Raw genomic sequence first — 21,550 nt, forward strand, 5'->3', positions numbered from 1 at the left:
CATAATGTCTTCCTTTTTGGGATCTTTTGGCCTACTGCACATTGGCTGACAGGTTCTATTTAAGTGATCTCTTGATTCAATGGGTCTGGCAGTAATCAGGCCTGGCTGTGTGGTGTTATAATAAATTTTTCTTTAATATTTTATGTCACACACCTGAACAACACTGTTAAAAGTCTCCATTCACATTTGTATGCTAAGTTTGGCACATAGGGGCTCAGCATTTAGAATTGCCAACCAAGCATAGACTAGATAGCCAAAGACAACTGGAGGATCGTATAGTCGCCTTATACACAGTACAGTATTTCAGTATTTCTGTCCTCTGTCAGTACAAAATCTCCTTTCCTTGTTGGGAGAATGAGAACTGGCATGTAGGCATTTTTGCTATTCCTGTATTTTGTGGAGGTAGAGTTCAGCCCTTTCCTGCCCTTGTTTGGAAACAGAGAAGACCAGCAGTATAAAAGGCTTGGACAACAGCCACCCTTTGAAGTACATGTCGGCAAAGTTCCGAAAAACCTCCCAGCGTGGTGACGAAAAATGGCAGACTGTGTTGATCCAGATTCCCACCTGGATAAAGTCTTTGTCATATGCTTCCCGTCTGTAACCGCGTCAACCGTCAGTAAATGTAAGCTAAAGTATATTTTTCTCATGTGATTCTTGTACCACCGTAATCACGATGGGAGGGATATCGCCTTTTCTGTCATATTACTATATTGTTTGGTTACTTAATGTGCCGTAATTTCAAAAGAACACATTTCCAAGAGAGCTAATGCCTCTTAAGGAAACATGCGGCTAATGAAATTGAACTCCGCTTTCTAAAAAAAAAAAAAAAAGTGATTAACCTCAGTTACTTCATGATTTAACAATGGGGGGCAATTACTTTTTCACATAGGGCCATGTAGTGGATAGTTTTTTTCCTTAATAAATAAAATTCACTTAAAAACTGCATTTTGCGTTTACTTAGTTTTTGTCTACTGTTTAAATTTGATGATCTGAAACATTTAAGTGTGACAAACAAAAAAATAAATCATGAAGGGCGCAAACACTTTATCATAGCACTGTAGCTCTTCAGTGGAAAATCATCTCTCACTTAAAGAGCTATGAAAAAGACAAACCTTTGAACCATGAGTAATATATTAAAAAAAGGGGGAATCCACCATTTTAATCTGTCTTTTTATTAAATGTGAATACATAACAATGACAAATTAAATATATATATATAAAAAAACAAAACAAAATGGCAGTGATTAAGAAGTAAACTGAACACATTTACAGTACACATTTTCATGTGAATTCCAACTGGACGTTGAAAAGTAAGCACATCTTGGCATTATAAAACGAACACTGCAAAATCAGTGTTTCTTTTAAAAATAAAGTACACACTCTTTTAGTTTTCCTCAAAAAATAGTCATCACGTCTTTAAAACTTCAAGTGCCAACTGCTTGTAAATCAATACACTTAGAAGTTAAAATAAAAAAGCCAAGAAATTTCAAAATATCATTCCAGCATATCAACTTTTGACCTTTTATTTTACATCATTTAGTATCTACAAAATTAACATTTGCATAAATATATATATTTTAAGACTCTCTTCATTACAGAGTGCAGGAAAAGTGAGATGGGGTAAACACTGTGCAAAATCATCATCATCATCATCATCATGCCTAAGCAATGAATGTTTTGATAACCTTCTGAATGGTTTGGCCACAGCCTGGGCAGGGATTGCGTGATTTATGCAGTTTCTTGGCACATGGGAAGCAAGTGATCAAGTGAGAGGTGCGACCATGGATGATGTTACCATTGCGGGGACGGGCACTGCATAAACTGCAAGGTTCCAGTATAGCTTCACGTCTATCCTTGTATCCTTGATCCAATTCCAACAGGTCCTGGCTGTCACCCTCAGTACCGTCTATCATATCCAAGCTGAAGGAATCACCAAGTAAAGTTTGGCTAAGACTTAATGAAGAATCAGGAGGCTCTGTGTGTAAACCTTCTGGTTTATGAGAAATGCGTGAGGGAAGAACAATAGGGTCAGACACAGTTCTGCGGCAGTCAGGAATATCTATTCCACAATCTTCATCTTTACGGACTGGTATGTCTGGAATAGAGACTGCCCGCAGCAGTCGTGGGCAGTCTTTAAACCAGTTCTTTTGAAGGGCCCAGCAGCGTACACAGTACCGTTGCACTGAGGAATTGCGCATGTGACACTCTGTGCACTGCCAAGAATCCTAAGGAAAAAGAGAGTACTGTAATGAGTGTTAGTGTTGATGCAAGCGGTACGTGACCTGCTACATCTTGAGCCACTGAAAGGCTACGGAAGATGCAGGCTTAGCTTGACAAACAACATTCAAGACCAGCAACCTTCAACAGCTAATGAGAGCTTGAAGTTAAGAGGGACACATCACAGCACATAAAACAAAACATTTACCCAGGCTCTAGGAAGTACTTAAACAGTGTGAGACAAGCAGATTTTAGACGTACATGCAGGAAACAAAGGGAAGGTGTAGTACTTCTATACAATCCAACCAATAGTACGGACAGTGTTTCTCAATTTGACACTAGAGAAACTTCAGAAGCATGCAATATAGCTTTTTTCTAGGTACTTTGACTACGCCTCTATATAAATTAGAGAAAGGAGGAATACTTGGGGAATACACACACACACCTCTGTAAATTGTTCTTTATCAGTATTGAAGTACTGAGTATCGTCTTGGACGTCATTTTCAAAAATGGATTCCTCCTGTACAAAGTAACAAACAGTCAGTAAAGAGTAGAACAGGTAGCCTGTAAAGAATGCAAATTCTCGAATTGAGACGTAAAAAGGCAACTTAAAAGTTAAAGGGGTTGTTTTTAGATCAACATTAAATGGTTTTATAACACACTTTTCCAGTTCACTAACCCTACGGTATTAATTCTCTACATTTAGCAGTTTAAATTAAAGTTAAGACATTTTCAGACTCCAGCTGCCACTCTCTCAACATGTTGCCACCCTCCAACACCAATTAATGACTTTTTAACAACCGATCTTTAAATTTAAATAAATCCACTTATCTACTAATTTTCTAAGCATTTCATTTGTGCTATATTTTTCATCTACATGTATTAAAGTGCAATATGTACATAATAAGAAATGCACAAATTAGGATGGGCAGGCCTAATCATTCAAGAACAGCTAAAAGATGTTGTGTACTTATCTGCAAATGACCAGTTTGGTAATTGTCAATCTAACGAAGGGCTAATTTAACAGTCGATGCAGAGGATATGCAGTTTAAGTGCAACACAACAAACCCTGCTGTTTTTATCCATATTCTACAAAAATACAAGAGACCCATTAGGCACAGAATGAAAAGCCAACATACTTGCTCTAAGGAGTTAATTCACACATATAAACCAGAAAGATCATACAGGAATTGGAAAGGAGTATAATAAAATATAGGATTATTACAAGATGGAAAATAATCTCTGACCAACAAACAGAAATTAAGACCTGTGACTAAGGTGGCCATTAAGTATTAGAGTAGCCGCAATTTAAAACAATAATACAGTATTTAGAACTTGCCTCTTTTCCGACATCTTCCTCAATCTCGTCCTTGGCAAGCTGTTTATCCTTCACCTGTTTATCATTTGGATCATATTCTTTGTCATTAAGGAAACACAGATCATCAGTAGCGTCCGACACTATGACAGTGGCTTCATCCTGGTAAATTAAAAATTAAGTCAAGTGATGTATAAACCCATTAAAATTTTAAAAATGATTTGTACAGCTAAGGGTTATGGTTACAAGTTGAAGTATGACTAATCAAATCAGTTTTCTAGTCTGCAAGACTACAATACACATTTAAAATGATGCAGAATATGAAAGCCACTCGTTTTAAATGTTACACTTTTAATTTTACAATTTAGGAGGATTCTGTTACCACTAAAAATGGGTTTGCAAAGCCACTTCCCATTAAATTTTCAGTTCATTAATAAGAAACGTCTGTACCTGATTGGTTTGTAAATCTGTAGAACCGTTGCTCTTCTGGCTGTAACTGTAGTGGAGATTCCCTAGAAACCACCAGGGTAAACCGGACAAATCCCATTCTTCTAAAGAAACGTCTATCTTTGGCCTTTTACGTTGGGACTCGTGCTGACCATCATGGGACCCTAAATGAAGCATATTCTGTTCTGTAACACTGCACCAATCGCATTCATTTCTTTTTCAATTTACTCTGAACACATTTATATGCTAGATGAATAATAAAAATAGTAAGTTACACAAAAGATAAGACAACTATTCTCTATTAACATTGTCAATGAACAGATTCCTAGGTTTGTGTTGCAGCTTCCTGATAACAAAACTGTTACTAGTGTTTCAATGCCCACAATAACTGAAAAAATTCTCTTACCTCCATCAGACTCTCTACACCTACGCTGTGATATAACTTGCTGTGGAATGATTTCAGCCGATGTCAAGTGAGCAGAGGTATCCACAAAGATCTGTGATCCCCTCTGCGTCAAGATGGAAAAGAAGAAAAAGACGAACAATATTAATGAAAATAAGCTCAAGAGGAACAATGCGGAGGACACAGCAGTTTAACTCCAGCTCACTGACTCTTGTGTGAAGCAGCAAGGGGCCACACGTGCAGGCAAAGGGAAAGAAAAAAAGATTTGTGCATAAATCATCACCAAAAATAAAAAGTACTAATTTATTAAATAATGATTATGTTCCAGAGTCTCAATTGCATGACAGCAATTATAAGCTGGCCTGGTCCAAAAAAAAGATTCTAGGTCCATCATAAGACCTACAATGTAAATTTACTATATGGAGGTACCACTTAAAGTATTCAGTGTTAGTTAATTTCTCAGGAGAACATCTTAAAAATAATTAACTTGACTCTAATCTGCAAGACAAATATTCAAAATCCAAAAACTCCAAAACATGCCGGTTTAACAGGTTACAAAAAGTAGACTAACACGTACATACATTTGACATTTAAAAATGCTGAAATTAAGCATTAGCCTCTGATTATGAGTTGTATTATTTAAAAGTGATAACATCATACCGTTAATATTTTTTCTTGTTTTTCAGAAACACTGAGAGAGAATAAGAGACAGCACAAATAAGCAGAAGGGGAGTGGAAAGGACCAAAGTCCAAAGAAACATATGCTGCAGAGTCAGTAACTGGAGTGAAAATTGCTACGTCCTCTGGTCTGAGCGAAGCAGAGAAGAGAACTCTGAAAAATAAAACAGAGACAGGGACTCTGTTTCCCCCATAATCTTAGGGCCCCCTGGTGGTTTTCTTGCAGAATTGCAGATAATTTCTAGAAAACACCACCAAAACAGCCCAGGAAATGGGGTGGTACAGAGAAGGTGCCACTCTGTACAGGTGGCTCTAGAAGGGCAGCGTTTATGGTCTCCCATCATTATTTTCATAATCACCCAGACCTAACTTATATGCAGATTTAAATGAAGTATCAAAAATGGAAAAAAATCAAACTATATTATCAGAAAAACTTATTTTACAAACGTTACGTTTATACACACTTCAAACTCCATTTCCATAGAATTCTTGGCAGTGCACAGAACATAATTGTATGTTTACACGTTTCAAAGTAATGGTGTATTGCTGAAGGGATAAAACAAGGCCTGAGAGAGATTTTGGAGGAAAACTGGGGTACCTGGAGAAAAACACAGACAGTAGAAGAACTTGTAAGTGAATGACCAGGTTCTGGAACTTATCACAGGACCCTTGAACAAATGTGTTAATCAGTGTATAACTATGCCTGAAATATGTAGTTAAAACTTTCTTGCTATTATACAGGATAAAAATGGCACTAGATACCATACAGGCTGCCAGAAAAAAAAAAACAGTTAATGCTGAGCAGAGAGGTTTATTTAGTGACAAGACTAATTAGCACATGCAAGGGAAAATGTTCTGTACTCGCCACAAGTGACAATCACAAAAAAAAAAACAACAAAAACATCCATGTTATTTTACTAGTGTATATAACTATTAACTCTTGTGTGTTATCCTTAAACATGGTTCTACGGACCATTCAGTAAGTTTTCCAGTTTTACACTGAAATGTACCAATATGATATCTTCATTGGCAGGGAATAAAAAGTAAACAAACAAATTATGGGAGAAAAATGTTAAAAACGCTGCCCCTCTGAACCACCATACTAGGGTTTTACCTGCCCAGGATCTTCACTCGTAGCCTCATGATTTGAATCCTTGGCGACAGAAAGAGTCTTTGCAGCGTCTGCATTTCGTATGAGACAGAAACAAAAGAAAAAAAAAATACCTTCCCCATAATTACACGTCTCACAGCATAATCCTTCACATCATCAGATTGCCTTGTGGCAGCTATCTTTAACATTACCAAACACATCAATCCACTCAACTTTCCTATTCTAGTACAATTTTAAAACTAAGCACTCTGTCATATACACAGCCAATCCTCTTCAACTAAACAATGACAGCAGCAAAATAAATAAAGTAACTGAAGACTATCCATATACTACTCATCATAAACGTACACTGCATTTGTTGGTCTAGTCTTTGAGTTCATCCGTTTTAAAACAGCAAAGTAAACCTTATTTCACCTTCTGGTGTCTCACAATCAAGTTATCCATCCATCCATTCTCTGAATCAGCTTGACCTAAACTCAGGGGTTTGGTGAGCCTGACAATGAAGCCATGCAAGGCTGACATATAGATTTATATCTTCAAATAAATTACGTTTCTGCAATATAATTCTAACCACATAATAATGTACCAATACAATTATACTATTAGTGAAGAGTATAGGAAAGCCCAAAACACAAGATTTACAGAAGCATTTAACTTCTGTGCCAGTTTATTTTTGTGTTAAGTTCACAGTTACTGCTATATGGTGTGATTGAACCTGGCTTCAAATGACAAACATTCAGAGACTGATCTCTTCCAACTAAATTTTTAGTGTGCAGTATTTGACAGTCAAGAATTTCGATGGAAATTAAACTATAGGAAATAAGAAAAGTAAGCTCAAAATACTAAACCCAAAAGATAACAGTAAGAAATAAATTAAGTCAAACCTTTGACTCAAGTATTTTATGTAATAATTATTAGAGAAAATCAACGATCCATCCCCTGACATTGTGTTCAAGATTATCTGTTCTGGCTTCAAAAAAGTAGCTAAACCAGCAAGAGGAGTTGGCCTTTCTCCAGTTTGTTTTTGTACTGTAGCATAAGCATGTTCCACTTTGCCTAACACTACAGCTATAATAATATCTGATGTTTCATAATGCGGAAATAAGAAAGATTACAAGCAAAGTAGCATAACTGTACTTGATTATTTAGGAAGGCATATATTTAAGTTCAAAAAGATGTTCCACTGTTCTTTTTTCATCATGTATTATCTTAAGTAAAATGACAATTTATAGTTGCTGTCATGCTTTGAGGTAACACTTCACACTGCCATGTAACAGTCATCTATGTTTTAACAGCTGCATTAAGGGACATGATTTGTTTTTTTAGAATTGTATCTTGCAGAATGAGCATCAACAGGCACCACAGCATACATGAATGCTTAATAGACAGAAGCACATAGTCATTTTACTTTGAACAGCAAGTTCAATTTATTAGCCGTTATTACTGGGTTTTCATGCATATTTTGTATATAGATACATTATTCCATGGAACAGAATACCTCGCCGACAAGATTAGGCAGAAGGCAAACGTTTCTAAAATGTCTAGAAAACCACTTTTGGCTAGGGCACTGCAAAAACCATAATCTAACCGTATTCTACACGACTGCAACTTAACCTCATAACCTATTCTGCAACTAAAAAAAGTCAACGAAATTAGTAACAGTTTCATATGTTTTTGCAGAATAACCAAAAAACAAACCATATTTTTAATGAGCAGTGAAATGTGCAATATTGTATGTGGTATTTATCAGGCGGAAACTGGGCTTGGTACAACTTTTAAAGTTGGCTTAATTTAAATTTCAAAGATTTTCATCATCTTACTAACAATGCCATTCATCTTAACTGACTTATGTACATAAAAACTGGAAAGCAGTAGTAACAAAACAAATGTAGTACCTAATTAGTATCTGGATAAAACCTGAAAGGTGTTTAACTTTTAAACAATTATCAGATCCCGTGTACTGTACGGACTGCAGCTTATGCTTTTCATTTTTTGGTAGAAGTGGGTACAGTAAAGACATGTTGGTGAACAACAAAGTATACATTGCATTTCATTGGCAACAAAATTAAGCTATTTAGAAGCATACAAATAAATTATGTTTATATTATGACTGTAAATCAAATCAAAGTTTGTGAAACAAGATTGCTAAGTGTGGTAAAAGGCAAATACAGACTTTGAAACTGAAAAGGATACTTATATGCTTGCTGGTATCGCTAATATATTAAACAAAATTCTGGTCTAGTTTTTACTATTAAAAGAAAACGGTCTTTACTCAGTGAGCTTTGTTTATTTGTTTAACAGCTTGGAGTCCGATAAAGTATGTATCCATAATACAGGTAGGAATCAATTAAAAACACACTACCTTTGCCTTTGTATATTCTGTTAAGAAGGATTTTTTTTTTTTTGCTTAATTTAAGTAATGTTGACCCCTTATGTTATTGCTGGCTGTCCCTTGTGTCAAAGCCTTAATGTTCAGATTTTAAGTAAATTAACAGCAACATGCAAGCAAATTTTTGTGAACTCTGACTTAGCAGTATCAAGAGTGATACATTTTTTTGATCCCAATCCCATATGCCACAACCACCACTATTCCCAAAGAAACATTTTTAAATTGCCATGTAGCCTGGATTTTAACTTTTTTTTAACATTTTACAATAATGTGCAGTTTTTGTCCATTACAACCTTAGAGAAGCTTCTGAAATGTCATACAGCCCATATTAAGTTTTTCCAGTGGCAACCTACATGCAAAATTTGAATGATTTGCAAACAAAGAGACAAAATGAGGGATGACACAGGATTCTTAGTATGCAAAATGGATAAATATCAAATGAAACCAAAAAATTCAAAAAAGACAGAAATACTGCACTACACTTTGATTTCTATAGTCATCTGTGTAAACTACACTACAAACCATGCTAAATACAACTGAACAAAATGTTCCAAAAAGCCAACCAACCAAGGCAGAAGCGACAATTTCTGCACTCAACTCTAACCTTAACCAATGTACTGACTTGAGTCTTAACAAATAATGTGTAGTTAAAAAACAGTAAACACTGCAACACATTTTTTCTACACGCTCCTCAAGGAAAAAAATTCAGACCACCACTTGTGAGCATAACTTAAATCTAAAATTAACGCTCATTATTGTAAAACTGTGTCTTTTTATTCACACGTAAATTAAAACACATACAAATGACTCTGGCACCAAACAGACTTGAACAGAAAACTTTTAGTGAACACACACAAATAAAAGATGCTCCTTCTTTAATTTACCTAAACACAGTCCAACTGGCTGAAAGGCAGACACAAAAAAGTTAAAATAGCTGTGTATTGCCAAATGTTTCCTGACAACAAACCCTATGGAAACCAAAATGAAAACTTTGATATATACTTTACCAATGAAGGTTTCAAATTTTCAGTGATCAGTATTTAATCTTTGTATACCTTTAAAGACAAGAAAAAAAAAAAAGAGCAGAAAGGTACAGAACTTACCTGTAAAACTTAACACAGTCAGATTCTTCTTCAACATCTCATAGATTGGACTAAAAAAAAAAATCATTTGTCAATAAGCATGTCCAAAAATGTTTACTTACATATAAATGTTACATGCACAACTTCAGACACAATTTATATAGTTTTTGCAGATGAAGAAAAAAAATCTTCAATTACACAAAAAACAGCATGGCCAAAAACTGACAAATGTGAAGGTTCAGGGAAATGTCTATCTTCATCTGTGCCATTACAATTCAATCATTGTCAAGCATTGTACAAGTATTTAAACATTATATTTCATATGCAAAATGTAGCAATAACCCACTGTGATCTTATCATTCACTGCAGTGAATTCTGCTTACTTTTATTATTGTAGCTGCAGGACTGCAAGCATGTAAACCATAGCCCACCAAAGATCATGTGTGAAGAGTATTTCATATAATACATTCCTATAATCTTATGTTTTTTGAAAACTTTTATGTAAACAAATTCATATTTTAATGCTTAACATCCAGAATCTCCATGATTTCACATCTGATGTGTTTTTTTTAAATTAAGCATAATGCATTCTTCTGATGACATTAAAAAAATGCATATTTGTGATAGATATGTTGGTATGTAACAACGGTGCAGAGAGGGGCTAAAACTATCATCAGCAGCTTTCAAGGGCATTGTTCTGAAAGAGCTGTCACATTTAACATGCAACACAATGAGTAAATTACAAACTGAACTCCTATAAAGTCTAGAAAAACCCAACATTGCTACTGGAGTGTGCATGGCTCAGATATGATGCAGAAAACAATGCATCATTTCTTTTGTTCTAAACATGCAAATTGAGCAAACAACTCTCAGTCTGAATATTGGACTAAGAAAACACAACAAAAATCAAAGGCTCAAAACTGTCAAAAGGGTATGAAATTAATAAAAGTGTGCCATTTATCCATTTCCATGTTTAATGCCCAAAGGAAACAATGTTGAAAAAAAAAAAAAACTTCAAAGAAAGTGAGGCTTAATGTAGTTTATGAGATTGCTTGTCAAGAACTGCAATTTAATACACTTGGTCTGCAGATCGTGCAAATCAAAAACAACAGCTTGGATATATCAAACAATGGCGGCATGTGCATAGTTTGCTAGAAGCACACTAATAGTAGGAACAATATTTAATGATGTAGAGATGATCAACTACACTGTAAAGGAACTGTAGCACAGATAAGTCAGGTAAACAGAATGTGATTGACTATGGCAAGCAATTCTTTGCGAGTCTAACAGTAAATCACCTCACAGATTTGACAATGTCAGAATATTATTACACCGAGCAAGTATTAGATAACCACCACACCTCCCAAAATCAAAACTTAGCTTTGTTGTGTTGAGTAGCTGATGATAATGGTCAAGACTCAGTATGACTTTAGCTGTATTCTTTACATGGTTTAGATATTAGTTATGGCTTGTTATGAGTAACAATAATATAACAGCAACTATAACTTACAACAAATGCGAAGAAGTTCAATTTGTTGTGATTGATACAAAAAGGGGACTTGGAAGAAAAATTGGAATGGACACTGCACTCTTGTATAGCAGGGATAAATTAACATATTTGTCCTCGTAAAATATTTGCTTTTGGAGCTACTGACTTTTCATAAAATTCTGTACAGACCCAGTTATCTTAGTATCCCTTGCACTGTCTCTGCTGCTTTTGCTATGCTCTATGCAAATTATAGGAAAAATATGTGCTGTGGCAAGTAAAGACCCTAACGCTATAAACCTAAAACGACCTACACAGCAGACTAGGTTGGGGAGACAGCACTCACCTGGGGTTTTTGACAGAGAAGCTTTCAACTTCCAGAAGATCACCAAGAGGGTCATCGTCACAATGTACCAAGTGTTGCTTCTGCTGGTCATACAGCTGTTTTAGCATAATGTACTGTCCAAGGTAATGCATAACCTGTAATGAAAACACTTGATTAATACACCTGTTTATATTGTTAAATGTAGAGAATTTGTATTTCCTCCTGTGTTACATTTCATTTTAGAAAATTTCTTAACACAGAATTTGCTATAGCTACTGTTAAAGTAAAATAAGCTAATGACCATCACCATCACTTTTCAAGTAAATAGGGAAAATTATTAGCAGCTTTTCAGTTACTCCAAATCTAATAAGTTTGTTTTATCTTTATATATTACCTCAAGGAATCTGGTATCCTGTGCAAAGCACATTAAGCTGCATTCAAGTAGGCAATGAGCTAAATAAATTCATAATTGTCACACTATTATTGCTAATAATAATAATAAAATTTAATGCAAAAAGCAAACATTCTATTATACAGATTACAAGACCGTGAGAAATTAGCTGGAAGTTGCCAGGCATTAGAGTATTACTTTCATTCACATTTTTCTTAGTCTTTCTTCTAGTCCATCAGCTTGGAGACAAACGTCACATGAATGTATATATGGCTAGATTTTGTTTGCAAAGTCAGTCATTTCCAGGCTTCTATTTAATCAATTTGGTTGTAAAAATGGAGAAATACATTATTTAAAAGATCTAGAAGACATGTCCCCCAAAACCACCAATGAGGAATTCACAATTCAAATAAAAGACCATAATCTCTCTTTTGTACCCCTAAATTATACCATTATTTTTTATCTGCATTTTATTTTTCTGTTGAGTTCTACAGGAACTACTAACCAGTATTTATCCTACCAGTACTCTGTAGTATAAACAACTGCACAGGTTCTACCTGTTTGACTACTTTGGATTACAAAAATAGAGTAATGTTTGGATTTAAGCAGCCTTTAAAAGTTGATGGGATGACTGCCAAGGTTTACTATATGTGCTAATATTTTGGAAGAGTTGCACATTACATATTATTTCTGACAAGTATGCTCTCATTCTTATCAATCATGAAAACACAACACTAGAAGTTTCCAGTTTTTTTCTAAGGAGACAAAGACTCAAACTGTAGTTTAAATTACCTCCTTCAATGTGAAGATATCTTCTTTTGCACCAGCAGCACGCAAGATTTTAAGAAGAGAGGCTTTTGGTTGAACCTGGATTAAATAATATAAAAGGTTAACAGAGAAAGCTTTAGCAACAACAGTAATAGACTACTACTAGTTCTTGATTTAAGACAAAATGAACAAAAAAAAATTAAATAACTGCTCTTGAGCTCATACTGTATTCATTAGAAACATGCACACATATTTTGTGTCAACAAAACATTACACACTGCTGGAGAAGTTAAGCAGTGCAGCACATGCCCATCAACCAGTAGCCTGAAAGCTTCAGCTTCTAAAAGAATTACTGTGAAGATGTTACAGACTGTGCTAAAAAATTTAAGATTGAAGATTTAACAGGAAATTTCTGTCTTACCAGAGTGAGAAAAAAAAATTTGAAAAGGTATGACAGTGCAAGCGAAACATTTTAAAATGTCCAACTTACAGTCTTGTACAAACAATAGGAGGCTTTAAGTTTCCAGCTATGATGCCGTTTTTATAAAAGGTTACTGTACATAAAAATATTTAAAAAAAAACAGTAACTAATGCACAGAAGTCTGGTGAAGACAATAATTAATAATAAACAGAGGCTGATGTTTTGCTCATACCAATGTTCCCACTTAACTGTATCGTGCAGCACTTTTCAAATGTGACACTAGCTTCTCCTCCCGAGCAGCTTTTATCGCACATTTCAACTGTGGCTCCCTAAAACAAGCTTGTTTTTCGTGTCTTGGTGCTTCATTTGATATTCAAAGTGGCTCAGGTGTGTAATCTTCCATTTGTGGCATCATGTCAGTACTGAAAAAATTTTGGATTCTGAATCATTCTGAATTACGGATACTCAACCTGTGTTACATTACACATGAGGGATTTGGCTTGGTACTGAGAGGAACAAAGTTTGAATTAGTTTAAAAATGTGGAGTGTCATTTTAACTCACATGGCTTGCCTCAGTTGGTAAAATCCTGCATGCTTGGCTCGATGCTTCATACTCTTTAGATGTGGATTCAGTGGTCATGATTGGCAGTGAATTAGCTGTTCAAAATTAGAAAAAAAAAGCATAAACAGTAAAAATTACCAGTCAAATCTTAAGTCAGAGCAGGATAAAGCATGCCTTTCTTTGACTCTATAAAGGTCAATAAATTATTCTTCATAGTAATGTACACCACACAAGAAAATCTGTTACCAATGCAAATCTTACAAATCTCAGATCACACGTCATATTAAAAACATACCGTAAAAATCTAGGTAGTTAGTGCACTGATTTTATTTTGAAAATGGTGAAGGCCAAGCCATTTCCAGACCTACCAATTACACAAGTTACAACTGCAATGTTCAGCAGCCAAAGCGATGACCAGTTAGGACTGGCACTTAGTTTTTAAAAATATGTCAACGTCTGTATTATGGGAACTGACAAGCAAGTAATCACCCTGAACATCTTTTAGTTTGATGATCAACCTCTCATTTGGCACCTTATCAAATGCTTTCTGAAAGATAAATACCATAAGCTCCACTTTGCTCATATCCCTTTGTTGCTTCAAACGACAACTATTAACATCTATGAAATAGTTAATCACTTACAGTTAAAATGAACATACACAAAGACAAACAATGTTTAAAGACAGGTTTCATGGTATAAACAATTTCACTGAAAGCTGTAACAATGATTCAACACTGAAAGTCCATTATTATTCACATGTATGACCGAGGAGTTCAATGAGAATTAATCACAACTCAGCCAGATCATCTGGTTATTTCCAGGGATAACATTAATAAATGGCAGGCTAAACGTTGAGGGCAGAAATTCTGAAAGTCATGTGAAAAGCCCATTAAAACGAACACTATTAATTATTATATAAAGGAAAATATTGATAACTCACTGCTTCTTTATTATTAATATTTTATGCACAATGAATCTAAATCATAAAGCCAAGTTCAAAATAAAAAACTGAAAACAATATGCCCAAATATGTAAAATGAGTAAATACTCAAAAATATATACACTTATAATTTTTAAATTCTCAAAAGCAAAACTTCCAAAGAAATTCTGCATTCTACTCCTTTAGCTCACCTCTTCCTTTGCAGAAGAGAGAGAGGAAAAAAAGAATTAAGCAAGCAACATAATAAACCAAATAAACAGAATCATACTGTACTCTGGTTTGAATTATGGATGGAATCTGAATTACTGATTAGATCAAATGTTTTGCAATTAAAGTATAGTAAGTCATTTTTAACCAGGGGTCTCCAACTCCAGTCCTAGACTGCAACTGTTGCTGGAGGTTTTCATTCTAACCCGTTCCTTAATCAGTGATCAAGTGATTACCGCTACTCAACTTTTTTGCCTTAATTTTAATTGACTTTCTATTTAAGACTCAGACACTTAATTATTTTTTCATTAATGAGATACAAAACAAGCAAACACATGGCCAGCTAACATGTTCATCATGCAGTATATGAAACTAAAGAAATGGTAATGGCATCAGTAATGTTAATCTGCTCAGGTCCACAAAACATTGACAGTGTCCACTGAATGTCCACACCATGGCATGAAATTAAATAACAGGTTTAGTTATATTAATTGGAATCTAATTAAGAAAAGGGTTAAAACAGGAGACCCACTTGCTAAGCAAGGATCAGTTCCGGCTGCAAAAAGACTGGACTGGCCAAATGTTCCATTCTAGTTTTACGAAGAAAACTAGAGGTGTGGGAATTCTCATACATAAAACAGTACCATTTGTAGCATCAGATGTAGTATTGGATCCTGAAGGGAGATATGTAATGGTCATGGGAGACTTATCTAACTGTAAAATGATTTTGATAAATGTTTATGCACCTAATGTTGATGATAAGGAATTTATACAAAATTTATTTGCATCCATCCCCAATCTGAACACTCAAAGTTATAATGGCTGGGGACTTTAATTGTGTTCTAAATCCACTTTTAGATAGGACTTCCTCCACAGGGGGAACGGCATCTAACACCGCAAAGATAATTACAAAGTTTATAACTGATCACAACTTATCAGACCCCTGGAGGTTTTTAAACCCAAATTCAAGAACATATTCTTTCTACTCACCAGTACATCATTGCTACTCAAGGATTGATTACTTCTTAATAGACAATAACTTCTTGCCTATGATTAAATCTTGCAAATACGATGCTACTGTTATTTCTGACCATGCACCTATGATCTTGGAGCTAAAATTACTAAGCCCCATACACTCACCCCGCAGATGGCGCCTCAACCCGCTTCTATTAGCTGACGAGAATTGTACGGAATTTATATCCAAACAAATCAAATTCTTTCTAGAGACAAATACATCACCCGAGATCTCTTCAGGAATACTCTGGGAAACTCTTAAGGCCTTCTTAAGAGGACAGATTACAGTAATCCCTCCTCGATCGCGGGGTTTGCGTTCCAGACCCCCCCACACGATAGGTGAAAATCCGCGAAGTAGAAACCATATGTTTGTATGGTTATTTTTATATATTTTAAGCCCTTATAAACTCTCCCACACTGTTTATAAATATTCCCCGCACAGTTATACAGCATAATCCCTTTGTATTCTCTTAGATATTAGGTAAGATTCATTGAAATTATGTATATAAACACAGTTTATATACAGTAAAACCTAAATATTATTTTAAAGATATTGAGTGTCTCCAATATCACATATGTTACAGCCATTACGAGACAGGCCACCAGCAATAAATACGTACAATGCAAGAAAAATAGTATACAGTAAATGTGTGTACAGTGACACTAAACGTACGTACATGTACTAAGTACTGTAAGAAGAAAATTAATTATGGTTACTCACCAACAAAGACACACGATGACTTGTCCGATAACAATGAGTTTAATTTTACTGCACAACAAAGGAGAGCGTTACAGCTCTTCCAAAGGAGCCACTTCAGGCAATTGTGTAGCACTGCTGTTGTTCTTCTTCTGGCAGTCTTCAATCCAAATCCCTAAATCAGATTCCATCCAGACTACTGCCTTATTACATCCACTTACAACTCGTTTTGCACCCTGGTTAAAAGGACACTGCGGCCGTAGATCTTATATTCCTTTCCTACTTTTTAAATAAAAAGAATCGTAGCCTTCAACAAATCCAAAACGTTTACCTTTTCGGCAATCGTTAACATCTTCCGTTTGCGCTTTGGCACGGCCCCTGAAGGAGTAGCAGATCGTTTTGGAGCCATAATGAAGGGCGTGACTATGCACAAATATAAACACAAAAGAGCACAACTCTTTACCAGCGAAAAATGTTGATGCTGAATGAGTGAGACGAGACTTCCTGGTTAACACTGCATTCAGCACGCAGGAACTTAACTGCATGCTCTGATTGGTTAGCTTCACAGTCATCCGCCAATAGCGTCCCTTGTATGAAAGCAACTGGGCAAACCAACTGAGGAAGCATGTACAGGAAGTAAAAAGACACATTGTCCGCAGAACCCGCGAAGCAGCGAAAAATCTGCGTTATATATTTAGTTATGCTTTCATATAAAATCCGCGATAGAGTGAAGCCGCGAAAGTCGAAGCACGAGATAGCAAGGGATTACTGTATCTCATATCTTTCCCACAGATATAAATCCAAACCCAAGAAAGTAGCAGAGATAAAAAGCGAAATTACTAAAATAGATGAACACGCCAGACTACCAAGCGAGACTCTACATAGGAAAAGGCAGGCTCTACATTCGGAATTAAACCTCTTGACAACTAAAGAAACTGAACAACTAATCTACAAATCCAGACATCATTACTATGAACATGGAGAGAAGCTAATAAGCTTTTAGCTCAACAAATTCACAAGCAAGAAGTGCGCAACGCAATCTCGGTAATCACCCACACAAACCGAGATAAAATCGTTGAACACAAAAATATGATGCACACTTTCAGACTACTATAAATCCCTATATACTACTGAGTTTAAAGAAGACAACACAAAATCTAATGCATTTCTGGATACATTACAGATACCAAAAATATACGCTTTTAGTGTGGAGGAACTTGATAAACCTCTGGCGTTATCAGAATTACTAGATGCTATAAAGTCACTCCAAGGCGGGAAAGCAGCAGGCCCTGATGGCTACCCTGCAGAATTTTACAAGAAATTCTCCGCTCAGCTAGCTCCCTCCTATTAGCAACATTTACAGAAGCCAGAGATAACCAATCTCTTCCTCAAACCTTTTGTCAAGCACTAATCACTGTTTGTCTAAAACAAAATAAGGAAGTTATTACAATGTGCATCATACAGACCAATTTCACTTCTGAATAACAACGTTAAAATACTCTCTAAAATCATAGCTAGAAGGATGGAGAAAGTGCTCCCCTCTGTAATATCACAAGACCAAACTGGATTTATTAGGGGCCGACACTTATCTTCAAATCTTCGACGCCTGTTTAATGTAATATACTCACCAACTAAATCAAACACCCCAGAAATATTATTATCATTGGATGCAGAAAAAGCATTCGACATGATTGAATGGAAATACCTTTTACTACATTGGAGAAGTTTGGGTTTGGCCCGAACATTTGTGCATGGATTAAATTACTGTATACTAACCCAGAAGCTTCAGTTTGCATCAACAACATTTGCTCAGACTACTTTAAACTAGAACGTGGCACTAGACAAGGATGCCCCTTGATCACCACTGCTGTTTGCGATTGCCATTGAACCACTGGCAATACATTGTCGAAATACTGATCAGATAAAGGGGATTAGCAGAGAAGGACTGGAACAGAAAATCTCATTATATGCAGATGATATGGTATTTTTTATATATATGACCCAGAAAATTCTGTGCCTGCAGTCTTAGCAGCACTCACAGAATTTCAAAAGATCTCTGGTCTCAGAATTAATCTGAATAAAAGTGTACTCTTTCCAGTGAATTCTCAAGCATATAATATTAGATTAGATAACCTACCTTTTATCATTGCAGAACAGTTTAAATACCTAGGGTAAACATCACAAGTAAACATAAAGCTCTATATCAACAAAATTTCACCGTCTGCATGGAAAAAATTAAACAAGACTTGCATAGATGGTCAACCCTTCATCTCACACTAGCTGGAAGAATTAACACTGTTAAGATGAATATTCTTCCTAAGCTCCTTTTTTTTATTTCAAAACATTCCAATATACATTAATAAATCATTTTTTAGGCAATTAGATTCAACAATAACCTCATTTATTTGGAATTCAAAACATCCATGCATCAAAAGAGCAACCCTACAAAGACAAAAGGCAGAAGGCGGCATGGCTCTACCTAACTTCCAGTTTTATTACTGGGCAGCAAATATACAGACAAAGAGAACCTGGACATAAATAGAAGAACATACACAGGCTTGGACCGCAATAGAAGTAAAATCCTGCAGTACTTCTTTCTTTTTCTTGCTCTGTGCTCCAATAAACACACGTTATCGGCAATACACTAATAACCCAATTGTGCTCCACTCACTTAAAATCTGGAACCAATGTAGAAAGCATTTTAAGATGGAGAAGCTTTTATCTGTGGCACCTCTGCAAGAGAACCACCTCTTTCAACCTTCACAAACATATGCAGTTTATAATATCTGGAAAAAATTTGGAATTAACTTGCTTAGAGATCTTTATATAGACAACGTCTTTGCATCCTATGAACAATTACATTCCAAATTTAACATTCCAGCTACACATTTCTTTCACTATCTTCAAATCAGGAACTTTGATAAACAGAACCTTCCAGATTTTCCTCATCTTACACCCTCATCCATGCTGAAAAGGAGTGGAAAATAGCAATGCAGAGAATTCACTCGAGCCCCATATGCGCAAAGCATACAATTATACAACTCAAAATTATATATCGAGCACATCTGTCTCGACCAAAACTCTCCAAAATGTTTCCAGGGCATGATCCAACCTGCGAACGTTGCAACCAAGTCCCAGCCTCACTGGGTCACATGTTCTGGGCCTGCACCAAATTAACATCATTCTGGACCAAAAATTTTTAATTACCTTTCAGACAGCCTTGGACTCACAATCCCTCCTAACCCATTAACAGCTGTGTTTGGGGTTCTTCCAGAGGGGCTTAAAGTGGAGAAGGACAAACAAATTATGATTGCATTCACTACACTCTTGGCACACAGACTGATTCTGATAAACTGGAAGAACTCAAACTCTCCTCTTTTAAGTCAGTGGGAAACTGATGTGTTATACTATTTGAAATTGGAAAAGATCAAATACTCAGAGGATCCGTTCAGACTTTTTTCAAAACATGACAGGATCTAATTAGTAACATTTTAAAATAAGGTCATGAAGCACAGAGAATTTATTAATTTAGGTAGGTTTACAAGCCTTACATTTTACGCCGTTTGGCTTGCTCTCTCTCTCAGGGCTGGGGATCGATCCGTTCTTAACTCAATTTTTCTTTTTGTAAAAGCTTGATTGCAATAAAATTAATAATAATTAAAAAAAAAAAAAAAGAAACTGGTTAAAGGCGGTTTAGGGGTTGACCTAACTCACTCCACTTGGCTCACATTTACGAAAAAAAAAATTAACTAGTCAGAAGGCTGGGAGCATGCGCTGATTGACTGGATCATAAAAAAAACGAGTCAGTTAAAATGAGAGGGAAAAATGGTAAATTAACAGCAAAACTGATCACTAATTAAGAAAGAGTAACGCTCCGGGACTGGCGTTGAAGACCCCTGTGCTAAATACTTCTGATTCTGCTTTTAATATAAAGAGAGAGCAAAGCTAAAAATGGTATTGCCCGTTTCATTTACGAGGTTACTAACGTCCTATTGAATACAGACTGTACTGTGACGCTTCTTTTTCTTGCAATCATTGGTGTTACTAATAAAGTAAAAAAAATAGTAAGGCTGTCTTAAAAAAGACGTAACTTACACACTACAAACTTAAAGTAACATTGTCGGGGGGTATGGGACAAACTGATATAGAGGAAAAGGATGCTCAAATCTGACGAACATGTCACCTATGAAAGAACCTAGCATGAAATCGAGTTGCTGTTTTGAAATGTGAAAATGAAAGATGGATGTGCAAAAGTGGAAACGTAAAATACCACAATAAAAATTAAAGCGTCCAATTATACGTGTGGGATACGCTTCAAATGAAGGACACCCCTTCTCTAATCACACAAATGTCTTGTTTAAACACTTTCCTGCTGAAAATAAAAATGTTAAAGAAACTGCAGAAATGAAGTTGTGCCACGTGCATCATAGGGAATGCGTGACAGATACAGAGTCACCCACTGGGGACAATATCGGGGACGCGTGGCCAGCACACAGCAGCCCACAGACATGTAGCTGAAACTCGGCTTAAACTGTAGAACAATCAACGACTGACAAAAACGGCTTACCATTAAAACGCCATACTTTAAAACGCATTGCATTTGCATGACTGATCTGCCTCAGTGTTAAAACAGGCAACAACTTATTTAATGACATAATTCTCGTCTTAACGCATTTTACAAGAAAATCTATTAACTGAAACTGACTGCTTGTTTGTTTCTAATTTTAAATATAAACGAGTCCGTCTTTCCCCAAAGCACACTTCTTCTAAAACAAACTGAAATACTAAGTATAGATAAGAAAACATACCTGGTATTTTTTTCTTTCGCTGTTACACTACATGGTAATTGTATCTTTGAGTATTTTTTTTTTTTTATTACAATCAGTTTACTTCAACATTTAAATCCATTACATGTTTTCTTTGACTTGCGGTGTAGGCCGCACTATCCTCCTCGAGTAAAAGCGCAATATGGCGCTTGCCTACGTCACTTCCGGTCTGATCAGCCCAACGACTAAAAGGCGCCGACACGTAAAGTACCAGAAATAAGCGGACACGAGCAGGTGTTTAGTGGCAGCCACAGTTACAACAATACGACTT

At 35.8% G+C, this 21,550-nt stretch overlaps 1 protein-coding gene across 1 annotated transcript; it reads right to left on the minus strand.

Annotated features, from left to right (window-relative positions):
* Nucleotides 1-1,497: 1,497 nt before the first annotated feature.
* On the minus strand, nt 1,498-21,449 carry mdm4 (MDM4 regulator of p53). The gene is made up of 11 exons (XM_039749114.1): nt 21,262-21,449; nt 13,596-13,690; nt 12,637-12,711; nt 11,475-11,608; nt 9,664-9,713; nt 6,175-6,242; nt 4,386-4,488; nt 3,983-4,143; nt 3,557-3,694; nt 2,663-2,737; nt 1,498-2,225 (listed from the first exon to the last, which is right to left on the minus strand). Exons 2-11 carry the CDS (start codon nt 13,671-13,673, stop codon nt 1,662-1,664), a joined length of 1,446 nt encoding a protein of 481 aa, XP_039605048.1. The 5' UTR covers nt 13,674-13,690; nt 21,262-21,449; the 3' UTR covers nt 1,498-1,661.
* Between the last annotated feature and the right edge of the window lie 101 nt (nt 21,450-21,550).

Source organism: Polypterus senegalus, chromosome 3 (genome assembly GCF_016835505.1).
Source record: "Polypterus senegalus isolate Bchr_013 chromosome 3, ASM1683550v1, whole genome shotgun sequence".
NCBI lineage: Eukaryota > Metazoa > Chordata > Cladistia > Polypteriformes > Polypteridae > Polypterus > Polypterus senegalus.

Bases quoted from the DNA above. Each gene is read 5' to 3' on its own strand.
- mdm4 (XM_039749114.1), bottom strand. From the start codon at position 13,673: ATGACCACTGAATCCACATCTAAAGAGTATGAAGCATCGAGCCAAGCA. The intron at 12,712-13,595 runs GTGAGTTAAAAT...TATTTAATCCAG, and splicing joins TACCAACTGAGGCAAGCCAT to GTTCAACCAAAAGCCTCTCT. The intron at 4,489-6,174 runs GTAAAACCCTAG...ATCTTGACGCAG, and splicing joins CGAGTGAAGATCCTGGGCAG to AGGGGATCACAGATCTTTGT.